The following is a 27057-nucleotide window of genomic DNA, read 5'->3' on the forward strand; positions in this document are numbered from 1 at the left end:
CTGGCTCAGAGGCTTTCCTTATCACAAACACTGGCTTAGATGCCTTCATTTTAACCAACACATGCTCCAAGGCTTTTCTTATCACAAACACTGGCTCAGGGGCTTTCCTTGTCAGCAACTGGCTCAAAGGCCTTCCTTATCACCAACACTAGCTCAGAAGACTTCATTCTCACCAACACTGGCTCGGAGACCTTCCTTCTCATCAACACTGGCTCAGAGGCTTTCCTTCTCAACACTGGCTCAGAGGCCATCATTCTCACCAACACTGGCTCAGAGGCCTTCCTAATAACCAACACAAGCTCACAGACTTTCCTTACCACCAACACTGGCTCAGATGCCTTTCTTATCACCAACACTGGCTCAGAGGCCTTCCTTATCACCAACACTGGCTCAGAGGCCTTCCTTATCACCAACACTGGCTCAGAGGCTTTCCTTATCACAAACACTGGCTTAGATGCCTTCATTTTAACCAACACATGCTCCAAGGCTTTTCTTATCACAAACACTGGCTCAGGGGCTTTCCTTGTCAGCAACACTGGCTCAAAGGCCTTCCTTATCACCAACACTAGCTCAGAAGACTTCATTCTCACCAACACTGGCTCGGAGACCTTCCTTCTCATCAACACTGGCTCAGAGGCTTTCCTTCTCAACACTGGCTCAGAGGCCATCATTCTCACCAACACTGGCTCAGAGGCCTTCCTAATAACCAACACAAGCTCACAGACTTTCCTTACCACCAACACTGGCTCAGATGCCTTTCTTATCACCAACACTGGCTCAGAGGACTTCATTCTCATCAACACTGGCGCAGAGGCTTTTATCACCAACACTGGCTCAGAGGACTTTATTCTCACCAGCACTGGCTCGGAGACCTTCCTTCTCATCAACACTGGCTCAGAGGCCATCATTCTCACCAACACTGGCTCAGAGGCCTTCCTAATAACCAACACAAGCTCACAGACTTTCCTTACCACCAACACTGGCTCAGATGCCTTTCTTATCACCAACACTGGCTCAGAGGACTTCATTCTCATCAACACTGGCTCAGAGGCTTTTATCACCAACACTGGCTCAGAGGCTTTTCTTATCACCAACACTGGCTCAGAGGACTTTATTCTCACCAGCACTGGCTCAGAGGCCATCATTCTCACCAACACTGGCTCAGAGGCTTCCTAATAACCAACACAAGCTCACAGACTTTCCTTACCCCCAACACTGGCTCAGATGCCTTTCTTCTCACCAACACTGGCTAAAAGGCCTTCATTATCAACAACACTGGCTCAGAGGAATTGCTTATGAAGAACACCTGCTATGAGGTCTTCCTTATCAACCACCCTGGCTCAGAGGCCATCCTTATCACCAACACTGATGGGTCTCTCTGGGGGTGGATGAGGGGGGATGTATGGAGAAATTGAGTAAATGCTTTTTTTCCAGGATGTTGCAGGGATATCTGTTCAGGTGTGCAGATTTCTTTCTGTTCAACTCCTTCAACTGTTTAACTCTGCTTCTTTAGATTGTATATGATATACCATGTACAACAACCAATGTACACATTCTGATCACATGACCATTCATGGCAGACTCACACTTCATTGATTCAATGGTCTGATTGTTTTATTGCAAATCATTGTAATAAGTAGTAATAAGTCCTTAGAAGAGTAATGTATGACGACATGCAATGAAGATCCCATTTAGTGCGAGTTTAACCTTTTCACCACCAGTTTTATCTTTTCATCACAAATTCAGAAAATAGTCATAAACATTCATAGTCTGCAGTGTCCTTCAGAAGATTGGGACAAAAATAGCCAAATTTTTGAGAAAAACTGAAAATTGACTCAAATTTTGTCTGTTGGCTCCAAAATTACAGTTCATTTCCAGAAATATTGAAGAATATAAGAAAAACATTGCAGACAAATTTGAGCAAGTAAGTCTGGTGGTGAAAAGGTTAATGCATGCCTGAACAAAGTCACAGCACACAATTTATAAATTGAAAATGTAATAGTTTTCTATCAGTATAAAGCAATACTTTTTACAATCTTTTTCTCACTCATTGCCCAGCTGACTTGACCTCTGAACTGACCTGTCTTTTTTTTTAGCTGTTCTATTTCATGTGTTTTTTTTATAAAGATATTTTTTTCCAGTAGAATTTTTGTTTTCAAAATTTTCGTGCAAATTATCTACAACTTCAAACACTGTTAGGGATGACGTCAAAAGATTGATGTCGGATAAAAAACTTAATTCCTTTAGTTGTTTTCCACCCCCCGACCCCCCACTGAAACTTAATTGATAAATATTGGTCATGGCGTCAGACTACATTCACCATTAAATACAAATTGATAATCTGACAGTAGTATGGCAGAGCAGTTGGTTGTCGGGTGGGTGTAAAAAGATTTTACAAATGCACCTCATTTGACGCACAGATTTACACTCGAACCAAACCATTTTTCTGGGTTTTTTTCCCTTTTCGGTTATTTCTGTCCATGATTGGATAGAAAAAAACGAACTACAAATACTCCAAGATTGTTTTGACTTCATTAAAAAATATAATCGTTTTTATAGGATGGAAACTTTTTGAGGTCAAAACCCCCCACCCCCAAACTAAAGGAAATAAGTTTTTTTATCCGACATCGATCTTTTGACGTCGTCCCTTAAATGATAAAATATCAAATATAGCGCCCTCTATCAGAACATGACTGACAAAACTTTCCTAAATGTTAAAAAAAAATACACAGTTGTGACACAACTTAAAAGAATATGATACAAATCTTGAATATTAGAATTTAACAAGAGCAAGAATAAATGATATGATATTATTGTAAAAGAAACCATTCTGTATACACATAGATATTTTATGACACACCCTATGTCTTCTGATCTGATATGGAAGGCTTTTAGTTAAATCAGATCTACAGCATTTTCAAGCAATCTGATCAGGAAGGAAAATCGAAAAAAAATACTGCCACAATTTATCAAAATAACAATTCTGTACAATTTAAACTACAGATAAACCCTACACAGATTTCAATGGCCTGGCAATCTAATGGTAAATCTTTGAGTAATCAATACACATCTTAGTGGTAGACATCAAGAGCCTGTAATACTAAGTCTCCTCCATGCATAGAGCCAGCCAGCCAGCTTGCTCATTTTTGAGAAAACATCTATTATAACTAAAACAAAGCAACATTTACAAACATAATCAAAATCCACATCATTATGGGAGGAAATAGCAAAACAAAAATGGTGGCTGGCGGCCATACACCATATAATTTGATTTTGCTATACTTTTAAATTTTTTCTTTGAAACTTTCAGGCACATTTTTATTCACTGTAGTTTCAGGTAGGAGAAGAATTTTTGTGAGAATATTTTCATAATTTGTTCATCATTATTTTTATCAATTGTCAGAAGAGTACGCTACAGAGTGATTATGTCTCGCTATAATGGTTGCAGACAGTGTGAAACCAAACCTAGCACCACTTTTACAGGCTGTCAAGAGATCCCACAATTGAAGACTGAATAGGCTACACTGATCACATTCGTGAACAAATTTCTAGATATCTTGTTTCATAGGTCTAATGCAGCCGTGGAAAGATTTAATTCAAACGATGAACTAAAAAAATACTGTTATTTCAGAAGAATAAATGACTACCTAGTTTCCTTTAAAAAAAGAGGGATACCTAGCTTTCTAATTTAAAACCACAGATAAGATTCCATAGCTTTCTCAGGAATGCTTTTAACTTTCAAATAAAAAGCACCATCACCTGACATCGGTTTCAAATTACTATGAGGTATGAACATTGCTGTTTTTAAGACCCACAAAAAAGTAATTTCTGCCACTGTCTTGATTAGAGTCGTAACAGTTCGAAATGTTCATAAGGACCAACAGCTGCCGACAATTATGCATATGGGTCATCAGCTGGGATGCCGTCAATATCACACATCTGTATATAGACCACCACTGAGTTCTTAAAATGTGTAAATTTACACTCCATCATTTCCAGTATGTGTGCATACATAACATCCAGATTACGATCTATGTTGTATGCCATGTTGTTCATGTAACGCACCGCTTCTGTAAAATATAATGTGGTGAAAGGTATATTTAAAACTCACAAAGCAAATTCGAGAAATTTTTTTTATGAAACTACTGTAAAATACTAATATTTTTGCTAGAATTAATCTTCGGTGAAAAGGTTTTTTGAGCGTTTTGTATGGAATTTATTTTCACTGATTTTTGATGAGTTGAATGTGAAATATAGAAAAAAAGTTAAATTCGCTAGATTTTATTTTCACTGAATTATCCCTTCAGCGGAAATAAATTTTCAAGCCAAAATAAAGTATTTTACACTAAAATCAGACAATATTGTTACTGAAATATAATCAGATTTCAAAAAGCACTGTCTCAGAAATTAGATTTCAGCGAGACTAAGCCAATCTCAAATCTTACAAAAAATGTCACGATCCAAGGAATCAACGCAAAGATGGAGACAAGAAATTGCAAAAATTGAATGGTCATGCAATTTACCTTCACAAAATGGATCCAAGAATGGCATATCTTTTACATTCAGTACTTCATGTAACCAAGGGACATCAGAGATTATGTCCATCTGGCAACCAGTCTTCTCAAAATTTACTGAAATAAATGAAATATACTGATAAATATGTCAAAACAATTCTTTTGGAATTAAAGCTTCATTGCCACTTATTATGAGATGTAGAAAATCTCATTTTGTATGAATCATAAAAGATGAAATCCTACCCAAAAGAATCCTGAAATTAAATTATGGAGACCCTTCTAAAATACATGCAATTGACCTTGACAATGAAAATTATGTTTGATACACCACATTGTTTAGTGCAAGCTAGCTTCAGTGCATCAATGTTTCTGAATTTGATTGGTTGATAAATTCTCAAATTGTGATTATCAGTCATTCAAAAAATAATAAGTGTTCACAATTTGCAATGTCAATGATAAGACTGTCATTAAAGGGTGTTGGTTGTTGCATTAAAGGGTGTTGGTTGTTGCATTAAAGGGTGTTGGTTGTTGCATTAAAGGATGGTGGTTGTTGCATTAAAGGGTGTTGGTTGTTGCATTAAAGGGTGGTGGTTGTTGCATTAAAGGGTGGTGGTTGTTGCATTAAAGGGTGGTGGTTGTTGCATTAAAGGGTGGTGGTTGTTGCATTAAAGGGTGGTGGTTGTTGTTGCATTAAAGGGTGGTGGTTGTTGCATTAAAGGGTGGTGGTTGTTGCATTAAAGGGTGGTGGTTGTTGCATTAAAGGGTGTTGGTTGTTGCATTAAAGGGTGGTGGTTGTTGCATTAAAGGGTGGTGGTGGTTGCATAAAAGGGTGGTGGTTGTTGCATTAAAGAGTGGTGGTTGTTGCATTAAAGGGTGGTGGTTGTTGCATTAAAGGGTGGTGGTTGTTGCATTAAAGGGCAGTGGTTGTTGCATTAAAGGGCGGTGGTTGTTGAATTAAATTCATGAAAATGTTGCACTTTTTGATTGATACAATGTATACATGCATTTTATCTAGGAACTAGGTATAAAGCTTATATCTTTTCTAGAGTCAATATATAAGGTAAACATACATGTATGCCTACGTATGTTTCTACCCCAGGGATATTTAGTAGGTCTCTCCATATCGCTGGCACTCGGCATTTCAAATGTGTCAATCATATCACTGAAATGAAGAAAACAAAATGTTTTAATCAGTAAATAAATAAAATCAGACAGAGTAGGAACATTCCATGTGGTATTATAGCCACTCTTCTTTCATATATGCCCCATGTGGTAAAACAGTGCCCCATGTGTGGTGACAGTGCCCCATGTTGCAACTGTACTGTATATGCCTGAATAATAGTAACACACTTACAAAGTTAAGTCATTCAAAGCTTGCGACCAGTTCCTCATGAACGTGGCATTCTCTGCACGTGGCGGGTTGGTGTAGTCCAATGCTAACATCACATGGTAATTATGGGGGATTAAATTAGAAAATAACATACGCTCCAAAGATGTGATGTTGAACTAAAAGTAAAATAAAAAGCAGATTAATAACACGTAAAATCCATTCTCATCATTTCAAAACACAGAAAACAGAGACAGACAGACAGACAGACAGACAGACATATACAGGATACATTGTGCTCCACAATATTTCATAACAAGAGTATAAGCGGTAAAGTGTTAAATTCTTACCTGATACATTGGTCGAAGATGGACAAATTTATTATACTTTGCAGGAATTTTCAAAACTTCTCGTAATATTTCGTCATTCCGTAACTTATAACACTGAGTGAACTTGACAGCTCTCAAGTCTAGCAAACCATCCAGCTTCACAGATTTCAATATCCTACATGCAGTAGCTGTAATCAAGAGAACACATGTGATTATAAGACATAGGAAACTGGAGAGTGAAATCTACAGTTTAGTTTATAACTCTGTATCCAGATTTATCCAGCTGTTCCATTGCTTGCACAGTTAAAGTGTATGTAAATACCATGGTGTCATGAGTTGAGCTCACTGCCAAGATCACTCACAAATGTGATGCATTATTATACATCTGTCACTGAAAACAATTGAATTTACAACTCTGTAAAACAACATTAAAACTTGTTTGAAAGTGTTACAGATGCATTTGAATGTTATCTTTATTTGAAAAATAGACCATGATATTTCGTTTTTCAGGTCACAGTCCACTAAACCAAGCCTGTGCCACCAACCCAATCAAGGCAGCCCAACCCTGTGTAACCTAGCACAATCTAACTAAACCTAGGCAGCCCAACCCTGTGTAACCTAGCACAATCTAACTAAACCTAGGCAGCCCAACCCTGTGTAACCTAGCACAATCTAACTAAACCTAGGCAGCCCAATCCTGTGTAACCTAGCACAATCTAACTAAACCTAGGCAGCCCAACCCTGTGTAACCTAGCACAGTCTAACTAAACCTAGGCAGCCCAACCCTGTGTAACCTAGCACAATCTAACTAAACCTAGGCAGCCCAACCCTGTGTAACCTAGCACAATCTAACTAAACCTAGGCAGCCCAACCCTGTGTAACCTAGCACAATCTAACTAAACCTAGGCAGCCCAACCCTGTGTAACCTAGCACAATCTAACTAAACCTAGGCAGCCCAACCCTGTGTAACCTAGCACAATCTAACTAAACCTAGGCAGCCCAACCCTGTGTAACCTAGCACAATCAACTAAACCTAGGCAGCCCAACCCTGTGTAACCTAGCACAATCTAACTAAACCTAGGCAGCCCAACCCTGTGTAACCTGGCACAATCTAACTCAACCCAGGCAGCCCAATTAACCTTGTGCAACCTAACCAAACCCATAAGCCTAAGCAGCCCAACTCTATACAACTTAGCACAATCCAACCAATCCCAGGCAGCCAAACTAAGCACAACCCAAACAACGTAGCACAGACCAATTAAACTCGGGCAACCCAGTCTAAACAAACCTAGACAGCTCAACTCTGCGTAACCTCACACAGCCCAACCAAACCCCGGGAGCCTAACTAAATTTAGAAAACTCGACCCTGTGCAACCTAGCACCTACCAAATAAACTCAGGCAGCCAAACTCAAAAGACAAGAAAAGTACTTTTAGCAAAAACAAAATAAAGTAGAATTTACCATTGAGAGCATTAAGTTTTTTACATCCCTTCAAATCCAGATGAGAGATACCACACCAAAACATATTTATGTACTCCAGATTATCATTAGATAATGTCATCGTCTGCACAGGGTCATCTTCCATCACGGGGTCACTGGTACTGTAAACAAAAGAATAAAACATGTGAACTATAGAGGGCTTAACACTACTGTGATACTTGCAGTGACCACATGAACCAACTTTCTGTCAATGCTTACTTTTGAATTTATAATAAATATTTTCTAAATTGTTGGGTTAAATTGCCGGTTTTGAGAAATATGTATATGGTGCAAATAATTAGAAAACAATATAAATGACACAATAATAACTTTGCATATAAATCTATTTTATTACAAGGGAGACAAAGGCCAGTACAGCTGACTGTGCAATTTGTATGTCATATTGATTCATAACAGATTAGTCAAATGCTGGGTATCCCAAAATGTTTACAGGTACCAAATACTGTAAATTATTACATATGTACTGCAGTTTATTTTGATTCGTCCCTGAAATCAAAATCGGTATTTCCACACCTCATATGCAAATGAGGTCTGAGAGCAAACAAAGTAGTCCCTTCAGGAGTACCGTTTTTCGAAACATAGCAGAAATAAACAATATTAAGAAGTACGATATTTTTCTCTTGGGGTACATGAATATATTTGCCGAGTGAAATGAAATTTGAACAACAGTAATGGTACCTTTAGCCAGTCACTTATTTTGACAAAAACTAATTTGCATATCACCCATGCAATAATGTTTTCGGTATTTTCACGGTCAATATGCAAATGAACATAGTATTTCCATTGGCTACCGAACTATTTTTATTTTGTAAACACATTTTCGTCTGCTATTTTTGTCCGGTTCAAATCGTCAGGCAACATTTTTGGCGTATTAGGTGTACATCACATGGAATACAACGATTGGGAGAACTTAATGTATGTTGACCACCTGGAAACCGAGTTTTGTGAACCTTGAAGGGCTCTCAGAAGATCCACCCGCAGTAAAATCAGTGATTACTATGTAGCCGCAACCATCAACATCAAAGTACTAGGAGGATTCTGCTGGCGACGTTGCGGCGTTACTCAGTTCCAAGTAAAAATTACCAATGCCAAATGAGCAACATTTTAACCGGTAACCAAGACTCAGTCAATCTACGACCAGCAAGCAACATCACACACGAAGTTGTAGCGTGCAGCTCAGCGACGACTGCTGTCGACGAAAGTCATCCCGTCAGTGGAGTACCGCAGTTGCACGGCATGTTTGCCAAACGAATGTACAATTCTGTACTATATTGGAACATATTAATGGGCAATGGGGTTCCCCCGACTTAAATTCCATCCCGGTTTGTTGCACGTTCTTTCTTTACATGTAATATGGAATAATCAAATATGGAACATATTTAATAATAACAGAACCCCATGCTCTCCCCGTGACTTTCGTTGCGTATGGAAGTTATTTTCACTCAAGATGCGGTATATTCACTTCGCTCCTGAAAGTACGGCCACAGGATACACCGCATCACTCGTGAAAATAACTTCCATACGCAACAAAAGTAACGGGGAGGGTGTGGGGTTCTGTAATAATACTTTATTTTAGCTGGAATTAATTTTTGCTGAAAAGACTTTTTGGGTGTTTTGTATTTAACTTATTTTCACTGATTTTTGACGAGTTGCATGTAAAATATAGGAAAAAAGGTATATTCGCTGGATTTTATTTTCACTGAATCATACCTTCAGGAAAAATAGCGAAAATTAATTCCAAGCGAAAATAAAGTATTTCACAGTATTTAATTTAACAAACTGTTATTTACATACCTTGTTGCTCGATCACACATAACTGGTTTGGGTTTAATATGTTTAGCAGGGCTTAATTCTTTGTCAGATTTACTTTTAGCCTTGCCATTACTAAGCGGTTCAGGCACACCGGATACATCTAAAGCTTGAGTTGTCTCACCCTGGCTATTCCGCCGTGTCATCTGTCTTGTTACTCTCCTTACAGGAGTCTCCCTTTCTTTGGTTTTACTTTCACCCGTGGATGGATCAAGACTTTCCTCCAATTGTTTTTCTGCTGGGCTACTTGTTGATGACCTCTGACTGCTTGTTCTCTTTCCTGATGTGCTCCCTCCCTTTGAATCTATCGAACTAGAAGGGGAAATGTTGTCTTTTTCTTCAGTACTACCACCGCTACCTGCTTCATTTGACACCCCCTCACTTGCAACAACATTCATACAAGTCTTGTCTTCTTGGTCATTGTCCTTGGTAGAATCCGAAACTTGTGGTGTCTCTTCCCAATTATTAATTGTCGCCTCATCACTCTGCTCCATGGCAACCTCTTTATCTCCATCTTTCTCACTTTTTTGCTCCATGTCAACGTCTTTATCTCCATCCTTCTCACTTTTTGGTTCTTCCACCACCACGTCTCTGATTATGTCTCTATCCCTGGCTTCTCGAGCAGCTTTTTTAGCAGCATTCGTCTCCTCTTCAATCTGCTGACTAACAGCCTGGCAAGATTGGTTGCTTGTATTTTCAGGGATCTGAATTCCATTTTTATCATTTGTGTCATCAACTTCCATGTCGACTGACTCATGTTCAGTATTCACACTACTCTCCGGTGCTTGGCTTGATCCGGCTTGGCTGTTGTCTGCTGCTGATGAAGTTGAGGGAGCAGCATCAGGTTTACTTTCCTGTTGTTTATCATCAGATTCACCAGGCTTTTTCTGTTCATCTGCTTTTCCTGGTTCTTCTGCTTGCACGGGTGGTGCTCCATCCTGTACTTGTTGTTGGTTATCATCTGCATTATCATCTAAAATATAATTGTTAATAATTAACTGTACAGTCTGGTTTTACTGATTATCGTAGTTATTCTAATTTAGGCATCAGGCTAGAGTTTGGTATTTCCAAAAGATTTTAAAGCGAGAGGGTCGTTACCTGTGCACACGCGGGAATTGGGTCCCAAGCGACGATAACAACACACGCTAAAAACACAAAAGCTCATAGGTAGATGCTTGTTTGTAAACAATGACACGCTATGGCCATCTGACGCATGCGGAGGTGACGACTCCCACGCTTTAATGTAACGTGCATTGGTTTTAACTTTGTTGGTAATGACAAGAATAGAACAAGTTTTAAATAAAAACAAACATAAACACAATGATCACTTTAGTGCAATCCATTGTCAATGGGTCCAATTCCTCTAAGGTAATCTGCTAGCATCACATCACATTACTATACTCTGCTTGATATGTATGTATGTAATCACAGTCTGCTGGCGTAAAGTAATAATAAAAGAAATTCGATTAATCTACTGCTATTTACTATATGGGGGCAGCCATCTTGATTATGCCTTGAAACTAAATAAAAACCTATGTGTTTTCTACCAATCAGAAACAAATACCAAATATTCACAGAAAAATGATCTGTTTGGACAACATTAAGCCATCTGCTAACAAAATTCGACCGATGTGGGGAAAATCCCTTGCATACAAATATCTAATTATTTTACTGGTTTTTTGAAACCAAAATCATCATTCAATTCAGGAGCTAATAAGCAAAGGTCTTACAGTAAGCTGACAATTTTTATTTTTTAAATCATTATTGCCGTGTGGTGAGGTGTTTGTCTGTTACAGTAGCAAGAAATTAGTGATGAGTTTGAATTCTGTGTTGCGTGTTTATATGTTTATAATATGCCTGTACTACTAAGAAAATAACAGAACTAGTGTATTTTTCTAGACCACAGAAAATCATTTTGATGCATTTATCATGTATGAACTGTTGCAGTACTATTAAATCACAGGTAAATATTTTAAAAAAAAATTGAAATAAGCAAATACACAAAAATCATAACAATTTAGGTCAATTCGTGTTAAGTAAAAAATCTTTCCAAAAATAAATAAAATCATATTTCAAATCTTTACTAGAATATAACCTAATGTGACAAAATCCTTGAGCAAAATCTGGTAAATAAACTTGTCAAAATTCCTAGGATTTCATCTCATATCACATCAGTTGCAACTCATTTACATAAACCTCTCATCATAAACAAAATCAAATATTAATTATAATTCTTGAATTACTATACTCACCGTTATCATTGTTGCCACTGTTATTAGTCACCAAAGCTGATGACACACCGATACCAGTGCCAGCACTCAGTCCTACTCTGGCACACCCTTTGGGAGGTTCTCTAAACATATGCTCCAAAACAAGATCCCTGATGTCGTCTAACTGATCAATAAATGAACAAAAGCTGTCCAGTTTGATTGCATGGCATCTACGTAGATGTACTCTTGCTAAATGAGCCCAATTAAGATACACTGAAAATAAAAATGTATTTATACATATATACTTCTGAGTAAAAGGCACCAAAGACCATAAACAAGTAACTGCTTGCTTGCCTTGATGGTAACAAATCATTTACAGACGAGCCAAATATCAAACTTGACCAGCCGCTGATTTTTGTTTGTAACACCGCATGTAATGCATGTGAAATACAGTTTGCTCACATGAAATTCGAATATGTGCTGCACGATGACTGTAGCGCTTTAACGTTTAAGTCAGCAGGGACCAAACAAACAATAACATGTGGCTGGTCAGATTTGATATTATTTGCATTGTTTTTAGTAGCATATTATGATGTAGTTTGCAACACCACAAGCGACATACATTTTCTCCCACAAAAACAGGGAAAATTGCTCATTGTTCCATTTAAGTCGGGAATCGGGATGGTGATAAATCAAAACCAAAATTTCAGTATTTATATTAACAATAAAAAATCATAATTTCTTTATTAAGAGCACATTTCCAATAGAAATGCACATATACATGTACGAACAAATACATGTCTTATATGCTGGATCATTAAAGTACAATAACCACAGACACACATCTATCATTTTGAGCCAATACAGTAATATGCAAATTTACAGCGATATTTGATATTCCTAATTACCGTTATCTATCCAGGTAGATGGTTTATGCAGATGAGGACAGTTATAAGCTGATAACACTCTGACTAGTGTGAAGACATGGCTGGCAGCTTTCATCCCATTATCTGTTAACAGTGAAGGATTCTCACTAACATCGGCCAAACCATGACGCACCAACTTCTCATTGGATAAGTGTTCTGAAAGAATGCATTTGACATTTCAGAATTCAACAGTCCATGTATAAATACTTGATATCATATAAAGTTATTACATGATAATACTGCAAAGCATACACTACGGCAATGGGGGGATCATATCCACCAAGCATGTAACAGAGGTCAATGCAATCCTGCACTGCCTGAGGGCTTACTTTGCAGTCTTCTCATGATAACTTTATTATTATACATTTTTGTCTTTCTTGTAGTAATAATTTAGAGAAAGATACAGCCTAAAATATAGCGAAAAAGGTTTTTTGGAGATTCTTGCCTTACATTGTACTTTAGTCGTGCCACAATCATGCACTTTAGTTGTGCCACATCCAATATGATGTTATGTAAATAATCAAGAGTGTAAAATAGGTGATATATAGGTGATGTAAAAGTTGTTTATGCCAAATGAAGGAAATTCTGAATGTTTGTCTAGCTGTAAATGCATATTGAATACAGCTTCTAATATGAAATTGTTAATTCTATTGAATAGGTTCTAGGTAAAAAATTCATGAGAATATGACAATCATTTATTCTGCAGAAAATACCAAGCATGTACTTTTAGGTAAAAATTGCTGCACAGACAAACCTACGTCAGTGATTACCTCTAGATAAAGACCAATTGCCTATAGTAATGACATTTAGGCATTCCCAAGGTCTAACATATGTCTTTTTGTTGTAACAATATAATCTACCATAATTATTTTCTATACAAATATTATGTCTAATGTATAGGTAAGAAAAAACTTTCTCAACTTCCATACTAGGACCACTTGTCTAGATAGATCATTTCCTTGAATGTATGAATGAATACACGATAACCTCATGATAAAAAACTCTTTAGGGGAAACATGTATAAAATAGTTTGTTTTAGTGTGTTCACTATAATGAAGCACATAATACATTGGGTTTGTTATAGTGAAGTGTTCACTATAATGAAGCACATAATGCATTGGGTTTGTTATAGTGAAGTGTTCACTATAATGAAGCACATAATACATTGCGTTTGTTATAGTGAAATGTTTACAAAAATGAAGCACATAATACATTGGGTTTGTTATAGTGTAGTGTTCACTATAATGAAGCACATAATACATTGGGGTTTGTTATAGTAAAGTGTTCACTATAATGAATCACATAATACACTGGGTTTGTTATAGTGAAGTGTTCACTATAATGAAGCACTTAATACATTAGGTTTGTTATAGTGAAGTGTTCACTATAATCAAGCACATAATACATTGGGTTTGTTATAGTGAAGTGTTCACTATAATGAAGCACATAATACATTGCGTTTGTTATAGTGAAGTGTTTACAAAAATGAAGTACATAATACATTAGGTTTGTTATAGTGAAGTGTTCACTATAATCAAGCACATAATGCATTGGGGTTTGTTATAGTGAAGTGTTCACGATAATCAAGCACATAATACATTGGGTTTGTTATAGTGAAGTGTTCACTATAACGAAGCACATAATACATTGCGTTTGTTATAGTGAAGTGTTTACAAAAATGAAGCACATAATACATTGGGTTTGTTATAGTGAATGTTTACAAAAATGAAGCACATAATACATTGGGTTTGTTATAGTGAATTGTTCACTATAATGAAGCACATAATACATTACTAGTAGGTTTGTTATAGTGAAGTGTTCACTATAATGAAGCACATAATGCATTGGGTTTGTTATAGTGAAGTGTTCACTATAATGAAGCACATAATACATTAGGTTTTGTTATAGTGAAGTGTTCACTATAATCAAGCACATAATACATTGGGTTTGTTATAGTGAAGTGTTCACTATAATCAAGCACATAATACATTAGGCGACATGCCGCACTGTTCGATGATCGGCAAGCACATATGGAAGACAAATTGTGGGACCAAGCAAATGACACATGTTTTACGATGATTAGACACATCACACCGCTGGCTAGAAAAATTAAATAGTGTAACATGGACGTTGGTATTGACTGCCTATTTACGGTGTAACGTTATCGCCATCTTGGAGTTGTAAGGCTTCGTCCTGACGACTATGCTCATTAGCATAGGCGGCAACTTCAAAGCGAGTGGAACGCGAAGTACTTTTTACGCGTTCTGCAACGAATGTTGTACGTCAGCTTTGACTTTGTTGAGTGCATCAGGAAAATAATTTGCATGCAGTGACAAAAAAATCATTCACGATGTGCAACGTTTTGCCATGACAGCAGTTGTTTGCAATCGTCTGCCTTCGTTTAGACATAGACCCTTTGTAGAGGGTCTATGGTTTAGAACATAAACGGACTCCAAACTTGTGATCTACGATCGATTAGCTGGTATTTTAACCAGAAATGAAATACTTTGTAATAGTTGTGAAAAGTAAACAAAAACGGCGTTGGTTTGTGGTATGAATGGAATTATTTTTAATTTTCGAAGTCAGTATTACTGAAAATTATGGTTTATTTTTTTTTAAATGAACGCCAAATTTCGGTGGTCCATATTGATCTTAAGGTAGCGGGAAGGGACATTTTATTTTTTTTCTTGATTTTTCAATAATTGATAAAACGGTTACTTTGTACCTTGATTAATCATCCCAGCTTTTCGAAATTACGGAAAGACCAGTGCTCAAACGCTAACACTACTATAGTTTCGTTAATATTTGCATATCGTTTCTAACATGTACATGTATAAGTATACTACCGGTAATACTCTGTTGTTGACGATTCTGATAGAACGGCCGACAAGCTTCCTGTCGCAAACAATGCATATTAATCTAACGTCCATTGTCAGCATTATTATCAGTCAAGACTTTGTCTGAGAAATCATTTTATTTTCTAAGTCTATATTCTATTTTAATAACACCATCTTACTAACGCAATGACGATGTAAAGAAAGAAAGCAAAGACGCCAATGACAAGACAAGGCAAAGAAAAATCTGCAACTCGGGGTCATATTTACTAATTTAGACTTGCCTACAGCCTGTTGTGATTCCGATATAAAATTACAGGACTTTCGTGTTCACCCCTCGTTTACGCAATTTATATTTATTTTTCAAGAATTTTTCATCTAGGTCATATTATGACCAACCTCGCGAGTGGTTCGAAAAGGATGATTAGGCTGAAATATTTGCATCAACGCAAAAAAGTTTCAACTACTTAACCGATGACGACACCGATACGTGTTTACTTAATATTCTCAATAAAACGATATTGATTGCCTAGAAACTGTTTGACCCGCTACACGCGTTATTTGGGAATTCAAAGGGATGAATATAGTCATAACAAATTATACTTGCTAATGAAAAATAACGTAACATCGTGTGAAACGTACTTCGCGCTCTACTCGCTTTAAAGCTGCCGCCTATGCTAATGAGCATTGTTACGGACGAAGCCTTACAACTTCAAGACGGCGTTAATGTTACCAGCTTCCTGATGTTACACCATAATAAGGTAGCCAACACCAACGTGCATGTGTTTTGTACCCTTTCATCCCCTCCGGGGGATGTTATATATGTTAATTAATCAATGTTAAATACTTGCTGATTACCGAACCGTGCGGCATGTCGTCGGTAAATACTTGTTTACCGTAGTTCGCGAGCAGTTGGCGAAATAATCATTTAAAACTAAACATTTCTATAAGGCATGCTGTGTACCCTTACATCGATCGACCATTGAGATTCGCGCTTTTTGACCAACCAACCAATGGGAATCGTGCTCTTCGCAGAGTGACACTGCGATCCTGTCGCAGAGTGCAATAATCAACATTCGGCGAGTCACACAATCGCGTCGCAGAGTTAGTTTTAAGACCCCCATACATACCTCCGTCATGGATATGTAATCTAAAATGTACAATGTATGTACAAATTTTAACAAAAACTGATAAAGCATGGTAAGATACCACCTTTTTAGCTCCGCTGTCGACTTTGTCGAGCGGAGCTTATCATATGAGTGATTATCCGTTGGCGTCCATCATCGTCCGTGTTAATGTTTTACTTTTTCGACTTCTTCTTGAAAACTACAAGTCTGAATGCTTTGATACTTGGTGTATATGTACCTTGGGTAGACTTCTCTTAGATTTGTTCATTTCATAATGATATCTTCAATTCTCTAATTTTCGTGAATATTTTTGGTAAAAAGTGGTATTTTCGAATTCTTGTTGAAAACAGTCCGATTGCTTTGATACTATACATATTGTTCCTTTTCTAATGATATCTTCAGTTCTTTAATTAAAATGTGCATTGCTAACAGTGGAGCTATCTCAGCCGACAGGCTGCTTGTTAAAAAACAAAATGGCTGCAAGTCGGCCATCTTTGATCGATTGCGAAACTAATAGTCATAGGCATGTATCTTAACATGTATAGTATGTACCAAATTTGAACAAAAACTGACAAAGCATGCATAAGATATCAGGTAATTCATTATAAAGCTGTTTGTTATAACAAGGTTATAGTGAACTGCACACCCTTTTATTTACCGTAATCATTGGTTTTGGTTTCAATTTTAATATTTGGTAGTTGTTTTTGCTACCTGACATGCCTGGGAAAGACTGATTTAAGTTTTGAATAAATCTGGTACCTGTTTACCATCAACATTTTTGAAAAAATATAGAAAAAAATGTCCATGTTTATTTTGCAAAGGGTAAAAGAAGTTGACTTTGGCATTCAAACCATTAAGGTCAAAAGGTTAAACATATGCGCGTACATACCTGAATCTGGGAATGGATGGACATAACCAAGATTAAGAATATCAAACTGAGGGAAATCAACATCAGCTAGTTTAAGTGCTGTGAACAAGCTGTCTTTGGTAAGAGACGGCTGCACAGCTAGCTGTTCCAACCACGACGCTGAGCTGACAACAAGATAACCCAGGTCAATTTCTAAACAATTCTTGCAAGCACCCAAAACAATCTTTCTCAATTTCCGGAAACCTTCAATCTTCCAGGCATCCTCAACAACATGCTGGAAGAGTCCACCAAGGAAAGGTACCCGGATCAACTCCAATCTTTTAAGTCTGCGCGAAGCAGCTAATCCAGTGACAAGAGGGACATATTTCAAGGCACTTGTTGGGCCGGCACAGTTGCGCATAATAAAGGTATGTAGTCGTCGGCTGCCAAAATCGGAAAACGGTTGTGGATTCGTTAGCTTCACCCACTCCAAAATGACTTCTTCAAGGCATACAATCTGTGGTAGTTCGGGAAGCGTCACACCAGTCAGATGAAGACTGCGGATTTTAGCCAGCTTTGGAATTGTCAACTGTTTTTGCGGATTTGGCGGAAATGTTCCATTTCTATTGTAGAACTTGCCAAGAATTTCCACAAGAGGAAGATAAGCAAGAATTGACTCTAGTAACTGTACATGGCATGTCTGTACACCAAGCAACTTAGGACAGGCTTGTAAAGCTTCTACTATTCCTGGTATGCTACATCCACGATCGCTGCCTCGCGTCCAACGACGAGACAATTCGCAAGGATTCAGGCCAAAAACATACTGCAAATCAGGGGATCGGAGAAGAAGATGTTTGAATGATTCATCATTGAAGCCATCAGGCATATATGCATAATATTTGCCTTCAGAGAAGTCTATCCACTTTCTAATCTGTATATGCATCGACACAGCATGTTGTAATTTACTATTCAGTGATTCTAAACGCATAAAACATCGTAGCGGCAAATATGTCATGATCTTGACGAGTAACTCTAGCGACAGATTACTCAAATAGTCTTTTGGTTCCATGTTATCGTCTTCTGTAAGTGCCATTTTGTTGGTTGCTGTGACTGCCATGTTGTGGGGTGTGTTTTCTGGAGATGACTTCTTTGTTTTGCTAATTTTTCTTCTCCGTCCCATTATTGTCTTTAAAAAACTGAAATATAAATTGTACAACATTGATAAAGTTAGAGACAGATTCAGATTTGATTAATTTTTAAGTTTGGGTTTGATTTATGAAAAATTATTACATTTGTATATCAGTATATGTATTTACCAGTAATTATTCAATGTTTTCATGAAATGCTACAGTCATGATATTGTTTTTAATGCAATCATTACATAATTTTTGTATTTTTGAATAAAATAACCAACAAATGACTGATGACAAGTACCGGTAAATGTCTTTGATGTTCACATAGCTATGACATGTGATATAAAAATCCAAAATGCGATTTTTTCAACATTTCCATATTTTTTTCAATATCTTTAGACTGCGTTTGGTACAAAATTTAGAAATAAATTTTAGAAACGTACATGAAATTGTGCATTTTTCTGCCTTTTGTGCAGAGGTTTCACTCTAATGAGTGTTTAATAAACATATATTAGATAGGTGATACTGTCAACCTTTCTTTTTTTATTACTAGAAATGTTATATCAAGATTTTACGGCATTCGTGAAGACAACATTTTGCAAAAGACACTGACATTCTGTGTCGTAAACTCCAAATAAATAATCAGTGTTACAAAATTTTATGATTTTTACTGACTTGTGGTTAAAATAAAGTGGTTACAATATTTTAAAAGTGTGCCTTTTTTTAGAAAATAGTGTTCTTTGATTGACTTTTATTTGGAATACACTTTTGCATTGAACGTATGTGTCCACAAGTCTATGTCTATGAGAGAAACTATAAAGCTGTTCAGTGTTGATAAAATTCTAATATCTTAAAAAAAAAATTAAGGACAATACCGGTATTTAAAATAACTAAAACATCATCACAAAGACTCAATGGTGATACAAGATGAACTATAAACCCACTGCTATATATATGTATATATTTGATTATCCAGCCCCCATAACATCCAACTTGTCATCCATTTACCAGTTTTTCGTTTCCCAAATAATAGGAATTAAATAAGTATTGTGTGCCAGTTTTGTGTACTACCCCCACAAAATCCCGGGCTAGTGCAGGGGGCGGTGTGTGAACTAAACCATCAAACTCGAGTGCAACTTATAACCACGAAATCCATACCGGTTAGAAAGGTAACAACCAGGAGACATATTACCGGTACAACTTTTACGATTTCCCACTCACTAAATTAGGAATGACAAATGAAATAAGTGTACGCCATGCCATGGTCGTTGAGTGCAACTACATACTGTACAGAGGTTATAATAAATCATAAATTAACTTTGTTGCTTCTTCGCCAAATCTGTAAAAATCAGATATTTTCAACACATTCGAATATACCGGTCAGCTCACACGATGCCTCACCTAAACACCAAGAAAGTCGCACAATTCACTTGTGCGTTCTGGCGACAATAAACCTTACGACGTCTTCTTTCCTTTTCAAGGGTCACTTCAGCGCCATCAGCGCCATGTTGAATGTTGGGACCTTTGACCTCAATAAAGCCCCCCCAGACTGATATATATGTCTAAAGAGAAAATAAATACTGAGTTAAAGGGTTGCTTCGGGTATTACACCCTATCTCTTGGCTGGTTCCCGCCTCAAGTGTCATGGCGTACCAAGCCACAAGAGGCCGGTAACTAGTAACGGTTCTGGCATTCTGATTGGTACATCACTTTCTCGTTGCTTGTTCCATTTTCCTTAGTTACCTGACGTCAGCGCTTACGCTCGTGGCCGTTCAGGGGTTTTCTTTTGCTTTCGAAAGTTGGGCGAATAAAAAGAATTGTTTCTTTTGTTATAAATTTGCACAGAACATATCAAATCTGTAAATCAAGCAGGCAGTATGTATGAGCATGGCTTTATTGTAGCATTACAGACACGTTTACGCAAAACGGAACTTGGAATGTTTTCAAATTACGTCACCCAGTCGCGTTCCTTCCGGCCGGAAAACCGGCCCAAATGGAACAATATGGCGATTACTCGATACCTGCGTCCTACCTGCCATTCGCAAAGGACGCCGGGAACCAGCGAAACCCTATCTCAGGCTACCGGTAGTAATAGTCTGAGACCATTGACGCTGCAGGTCGGCGTCTTCTACACCGATCTGACGCATATCGAGCAAGGTGTGCCGGGAGTTTGTTCGAAACTACGAACGTTTCGAAGTCATTCGTCGGTTGGCACGTATTTTACAGATATATTAAATCGTTTCACGGGCCTGTTTACTAAATAATGATAAATGAAACTTAGAAAACTTGTAAGTACAAACTGGGCCCAAATTGCGCAAATTTGCAATAAGTTTACGCTGCTAGAGTCTGGTTCGGATGGAGTTCTACGCGTGATTTTATTGCGCTCAAGGACGTTCTATTTTCGAACTAGTTGAAACCGGAAATAACGCAACTACTTTCGAACTTCAAACACAAATTTGATTATCGTTATTATGTGTTAGTTTCTGTTATTTCAAAGATTGAATTATGTATGACAATAATATTTCACTCTATAAACAATATTTTACTAAAATATGTGATTCAAAGGCAACCCAAATTGTAAAAAGCAATATCAAGTTCCGCGTATAAACACTGTTGTAAAGAGGCGGCGGAGCGGAATTTTAGCCAAAATCGGCTAGTAAGGCGTCATATGACACAACATTGTAACAGTGAATAAGTACTGAGAAATAATTCTAAACTCATAGTTGCTGTCATATGACACAGGTTTGTGTTGGGACAACGCTTCCGGTGACGACACAACGAGTCTGAGACCCTACTAAAAAAATATAGGGTTAAAATTCTAATCGAATATTTTGTTTTGTTTTAAAAGTGATATTTAATTATGGATTTGGATATATGCCATAGCCATTTGAGTGTTTTTACCTAGTACAAATCATGGTAATTGAGAAATTCAAAAACAAAATGCTATCAATGGGTATTTTTGGAACAATTTCCACAGGAATCCACGATGTAAAAAATCATTAGTATTTCCAGGAAAATAAATAAATCTTGTAATAGCTCATGACAATCGGAATTACTCATCTCAGTATAACAACAAACTATTTTTTCAACATTTTTGTTGTTTAAATATGGGGAAATCTTTCCTGCAAACGACCTTAAAGCGGGAGGGTCGTCACCTGCGCACGCGCGGATATTGAGTCCCAAGCGACAATAACAACACACGCTAAAAACGCAAAGGCTCATGGGCAGACGCTTGTTTGTAAACAATGATACGCTATGGCCATTTCACGCATGTGCAGGTGACGACCCCCCCCCCCCCCAGCTTTAAATTTGCATTCAACCTACCGGGGAAATAAATAATGAGAATAACCATGTGTTACATAGTTGTTGATTTACGCAGAAGTCATGTTTTTTTGTGTGTTTGTAGAGAACAACTGTCTGAAAGTTTTTGTATTATTTCTACAGGAATTCATACAGAAGCATTATTTTACAATACAAGTACGTAGTATTCGTCAGAATTGTCCAATATCTTATTATTTGTGTTCACCATATATGACTTTTTTTACATAACTTTTTTTATCATATGGCAAATGGTTCTAAAATCGTTATTTTCATGGGTGGTTGACACATTTTTTGTTAGACAAGTAGCTTGGTGCTCTTACATTTTTTTTCTGGATTTTCCGAGCAACAGCGTAAAATAAAGCCACACGGTGAAGGTTAAAACACCGTGACGTCGACAAAGTTGTACACAAACAATCTACACACCGTGGCACTGTCTCAACTCCGATTTAGTAGTCATAAACTGAATGTATACAGAAAATCAACGATCCAATTGAAGATAGACTGAAAAAAACGCGTGTAAAATACATTGTTTGTTTACATGAAACATAACATGTATCACATCGTGTTTTCTCTACCTCTCGCCGACCGTACCTAACCAACAGGGACTGTGCCCATTGTTAGCTCGCTGACACCTCCTTCAAGCGCGTTATGTTGGGAAGTGTCGTCTGGTGGAGACCATCGCACCCTAATGGGTTCATATACGAATTAGCGCACACAGCGTCAGAGTATATATTAGAGAAAACCACAAGTGATTGCACGCATAACCAAAGGAATTGTTCAAAGACATATAGTTGAACAGAAAGCGAGACACATGATGCCAAATATGTTTAAATCTATATATCAATGGCAACAATAAAACCAACAATACATTGTCAATATGACGCAAAAAGCAAAACAAAAACACGCTGTATTTGAAAAATAATAATAATGACACAAACTTGAAGATAATGCTACACGAAACAATAGGTGATGTAAAATTCAACCTTTGCAGTGTTCGACGATGGACAGTTTGTTGTGTCACGTTTAGTCAGCGGTACTATCATGTATTAGAGCATTATAAACTAGCGATGAAAAACATTCTTCGGAGAACAAAATGAGGATGTCACAATACCATTTTGAAATTGGTTGGTTAATTGGAATTTTAACAGTCGTTTAATTATAATTAGATCTTCACGCGGTGCTGACAGCAGACCATTAACGATACAATATTTAGGGGGCAAGGGGAGATACCTGGTACAGGTTACAGGAAATAAAAAACGCATTTTGCGTTTTTACAGGAAATAAAATGAAAGTTCCATTAAAAATGTTTTTACACATTACAGATAAAGAAAATTTCAAATTACATTTTTATAATATATTTGATAATTTGTCTTTAAGAATCATAATTAGAAATTGCGTACGAATTACGAAAATGCTTTATACGCTTAAAAAAAATAAGATCTTCGTACAAACTACGAACGAATAAAATAGCTGATTACAGTTTACACCTTGTCCCTGTCTACGATTTTTATTTATTCAAATTACATTATTACGAAAATTAAAATAATGACTACAGCTTACGAATATACCCCTTGCCGACTCTCAATCTGTATCTTTGACAATCTTACTGTTTCCGTAAATCACCAAACAAAATAAAATGTTGCACTCTGTTCATGTTCAACTGTTGCGATGATTTGAATAGTAATATTCCCATGTTTCTGCCATATACCGGTACATGGTTCCACATTATCTGCGACATTTTAACTATTAACAAAATGCACAAGTACAAGAAAGGGCCACTACTGCATGAAGAATTGATATCAAGGTCACGATTGCTGAGGGGGAAAATGTTTTTAGCCACATTAAACTTATACTACTACAAATCAGATCTGTAAAAGTGAAGATAGTTTATCTTATTTGGGTGATGTTTCAGCCATTAACATTGGTTTCTATGGGGTGTTGATCTCGGTGACGTATAGTGATAAAGTGGTATGTTGTTATAAAATAATTAGATGGGCAATTCTGACTGTCACGACTCAGATTGGGAGATTTCGGTAATACTATTTATTTTCTATGAAATCATGTTTTTACATGGATTCCTAAGGAAACTGTTCCAAAAACGTTCATTTTAGGCATTTTGTTTAAAATCATGATTTGTACCAGGTAAAAACACTGTCATATATCAAAATTTAAATTAAGTAGCACTTAACAAATACTGTGATCAAATTTTCTCCAATTCTCTGTGATTACTTCAAGTGTTCCTTTGGGTTGAACCTGGTATCATTACAGTGCAAGTAATCTGCCAAGGAAGTCGAAGTCACTGTGCTCCCCTTTCGCAACACATGGTGGAACGTTAGGTGCTCACGTCTATGCTCATTTTCGTAACATATATACATGCAAATTCCCCAAAGAACCCCCTGCTTCAAACAATGAAAAGACTCAACAGTTATATTTTTATTTACAAGCTTTTTCGCAGATAATTGCAGCACACACTTAATTGTCATATCAAAGCTTTAATATTCAAACAAGTTACCACAATAACGGCACAACTGTATTGACATTAGTGGTACACTGCTATAATGATGAATCAACAGAGTACTGAGTAGCTGGCATTACCGACATGCAATCTCAGCTTGACCTCTATAGCTGTACCAGTCCAAAATGGAGAGAATGTCATCCACGAGGAAATTCAGCTTCCCCTTCAAACTGCCTCTATGCCCACATTATGTTAAACAGAAATAAACAATTCTGTCAACTGTCTAGCTTTTGAATCAAAATTTCAATCGTGATACATGAAAAACGAGTCATGATTTCTCAGAAAAACGCATTTCGTATGCAAATTATGTTTATTAATTAGAATAAGCTCCCAGTGAAGTGATAAATTATATTTCCTGTAAGGTCTTTATATCAAGCAAGCACTTCTGACATTATAAACTTAGTGTTATTTATGCTAGCCATATTACAATATAACTCAATTCACAATATTTAATAACCTATATTATGCATAATGCCCAAAACGTATTGAGAAAAAATGGTGTGGTGTCCAATTCATTAGCCAAAATTACCGTGGCTAATAAATAATCTTATTCACTGGCCTGGTGCATAACCTAATAACTCACATATCATATAAAATAATAATGCAATTGAAGGTAATGATAATTGCATCCAAAACATTGATATGGTTACCTTACAATATACACGCGTGTATAAAAATGTGGTATATCAAATCATGGTATAAAAAAAATCAAACACAAGATTAACAAAGATCCTAATTCAATAGCAGAGTTTAGGTACTCTAGTTGCTTGGAAACTATGAATATCACAATGTTGAGCTTGTAAGCAGGGGGTTGAAGTCGATAGTGATTTATCTGGAAAAGTTTTAGACAATTTCTATATTATAGCAGCTTCAGTTTTGTACCAAATATGTTATTTTGTATTTGTTAGTTTTTGAAATGTTTTAATTCATTCATACACAAATGCAGAACGAAATATAATTCATAGAATGTTGGTGTCCATATATTTTAAGATAAATCTAAGAAACAACATACAAGCATGTGTATTCGAATGGTGACTAACTGAGTGAAAAACAATCTCACAATCGATTGGTTACAAGATTGTGGCCACACTCAGTAACGATGCAACTAGATTATTCAAACTCATCTATTACAGCTAAAAAACAGTGAATTGCATTAATTTAGTCTGTTACACATTTTTTGGATGATTTATATTTGATACTTATATTTGAGGAAGAATGTTGATTCGGCAAGAATGGCAATCGGCAAATACTAATACTGGTAGAAAATAGAAAAAAGTCAAATTGTTGCATCAAACTTTTAAAATCCATGGTGCACATTTCCCAAGTATTTTTATATACCGGTAAATGTAAATTCAGGCTTCAAGTTGGTGTACAATGAGAACATTAACGTTCATCATGCCTTTAGAAGTTGAAATTATTTGCCTGTGCTAAAAATTCCATTCTCAAACATCACTGACACAACACAAAACAGTGTAGAATTGGTTTTAAAATTGATTATAACAAACCAAATGATGATAAATTACTGAAATACAGAGATTTCATGGTACCAAATGAACATGCATGTGGTCCAATATCATAACATACATGCACATACAGAATCTGGACAGCCTGAAAAATGCATTGTTTGTCGACCCAATTCCCAGCTATTATCATGCTACAGTCAAACCTGATGGTGACAACCTTTATATGAAAACCACCTATTACTAGTGAATGTCCATTTGCCACTAGTTTTGTCAAATGAATCTAACAAAATAAAATGTAAAATTATTGACTATAGTAGCATATTTAGTGTTTCATATTCGGTCTCCATGCTGACAATTATAATTTATTTCTAGACAAACCAAACATACGTATTTATTTCCTGTCATCAAATATCAGTTGATAAGTTGTTCTTTAAACTGAGAAAATATTTTCATTCCTGTATTAATAATTATCCTCTGTAAAGACCCATTGTCTATAAAGAACAATTTCTTTAAGTATTGTGGGTGGTGGCTATACACAGAATTGAGTGTATTAATATCATTATATGCCATGTTACATCACTATGTGATTACTCATTCAAATAATTTTGCCTCAGTATTATATTAATTAAAAAAACATGAACAAATTGGTGATGAAGGCAGCTCATTTAATGATTCAGTGAAATCAGAGTAGATTATATTAATTCCCTACCCTGTATCCTTACAGTGGAAACATTGCTTGAGGCATACTACTATAGCACAAAAGTACACTGAGAAAACCGATTGTAATCAGCAGCTACGACTTGGCAGTAAAATTCCCTTCAAATAAATTTTCAAAATTTAAAATATTCAAATTCACAGCAGTTAGATCTTCATATAGGATACACCACACAAATTTCTACTTAAGAACTTCATATCTCTAATTTTGTCACACGTTACGATAAATTATTATTTCTAATTTAAATTTATTTAATGGACTTTTAATTAGATTGTGTCTGGATATTGCAAGGAAAACCTTAATGATTGAAACAGCTAATGATGTCAAGTGTCAGACTTCAGAAAGTTTAGAAATAGAATAACTGAAAAGCTAATGAAACAATGGATGGATACATTTCGTTAACTGTAGATTGATAAATATTCATAAGGTTAAATTTTAATGAATTGACGTTGCATCAATATTCACTAACTTTTAAATGTTCTTGTTT

General features: G+C 36.5%; 1 protein-coding gene across 1 annotated transcript; it reads right to left on the bottom strand.

The window, feature by feature from the left end:
* Positions 1–1596: 1596 nt before the first annotated feature.
* LOC100374979 (F-box only protein 38-like) lies at positions 1597–20104 on the bottom strand. Its single transcript, XM_006817250.3, has 11 exons — positions 19958–20104; positions 17466–18619; positions 12598–12771; positions 11732–11962; positions 9465–10452; positions 7632–7771; positions 6192–6358; positions 5869–6020; positions 5585–5676; positions 4524–4631; positions 1597–4070 (listed from the first exon to the last, which is right to left on the bottom strand). Exons 2-11 carry the CDS (start codon positions 18601–18603, stop codon positions 3895–3897), a joined length of 3366 nt encoding a protein of 1121 aa, XP_006817313.2. The 5' UTR covers positions 18604–18619; positions 19958–20104; the 3' UTR covers positions 1597–3894.
* Positions 20105–27057: the final 6953 nt, after the last annotated feature.

This window comes from Saccoglossus kowalevskii, chromosome 17 (assembly GCF_978046115.1).
Source record: "Saccoglossus kowalevskii chromosome 17, keSacKowa6.1, whole genome shotgun sequence".
In the NCBI taxonomy this organism is placed as follows: Eukaryota; Metazoa; Hemichordata; class Enteropneusta; family Harrimaniidae; genus Saccoglossus; species Saccoglossus kowalevskii.

What these genes read in the sequence shown, in the direction of transcription:
- LOC100374979 (XM_006817250.3), bottom strand. Translation starts at nt 18,603, where the DNA reads ATGGGACGGAGAAGAAAAATTAGCAAAACAAAGAAGTCATCTCCAGAA. An exon ending in CAGTGGCAACAATGATAACG is followed by an intron (nt 10,453 to 11,731) that starts GTGAGTATAGTA and finishes ATTATATTTTAG; the next exon opens with ATGATAATGCAGATGATAAC. An exon ending in CTTGGATCCATTTTGTGAAG is followed by an intron (nt 4,071 to 4,523) that starts GTAAATTGCATG and finishes TATATTTTACAG; the next exon opens with AAGCGGTGCGTTACATGAAC.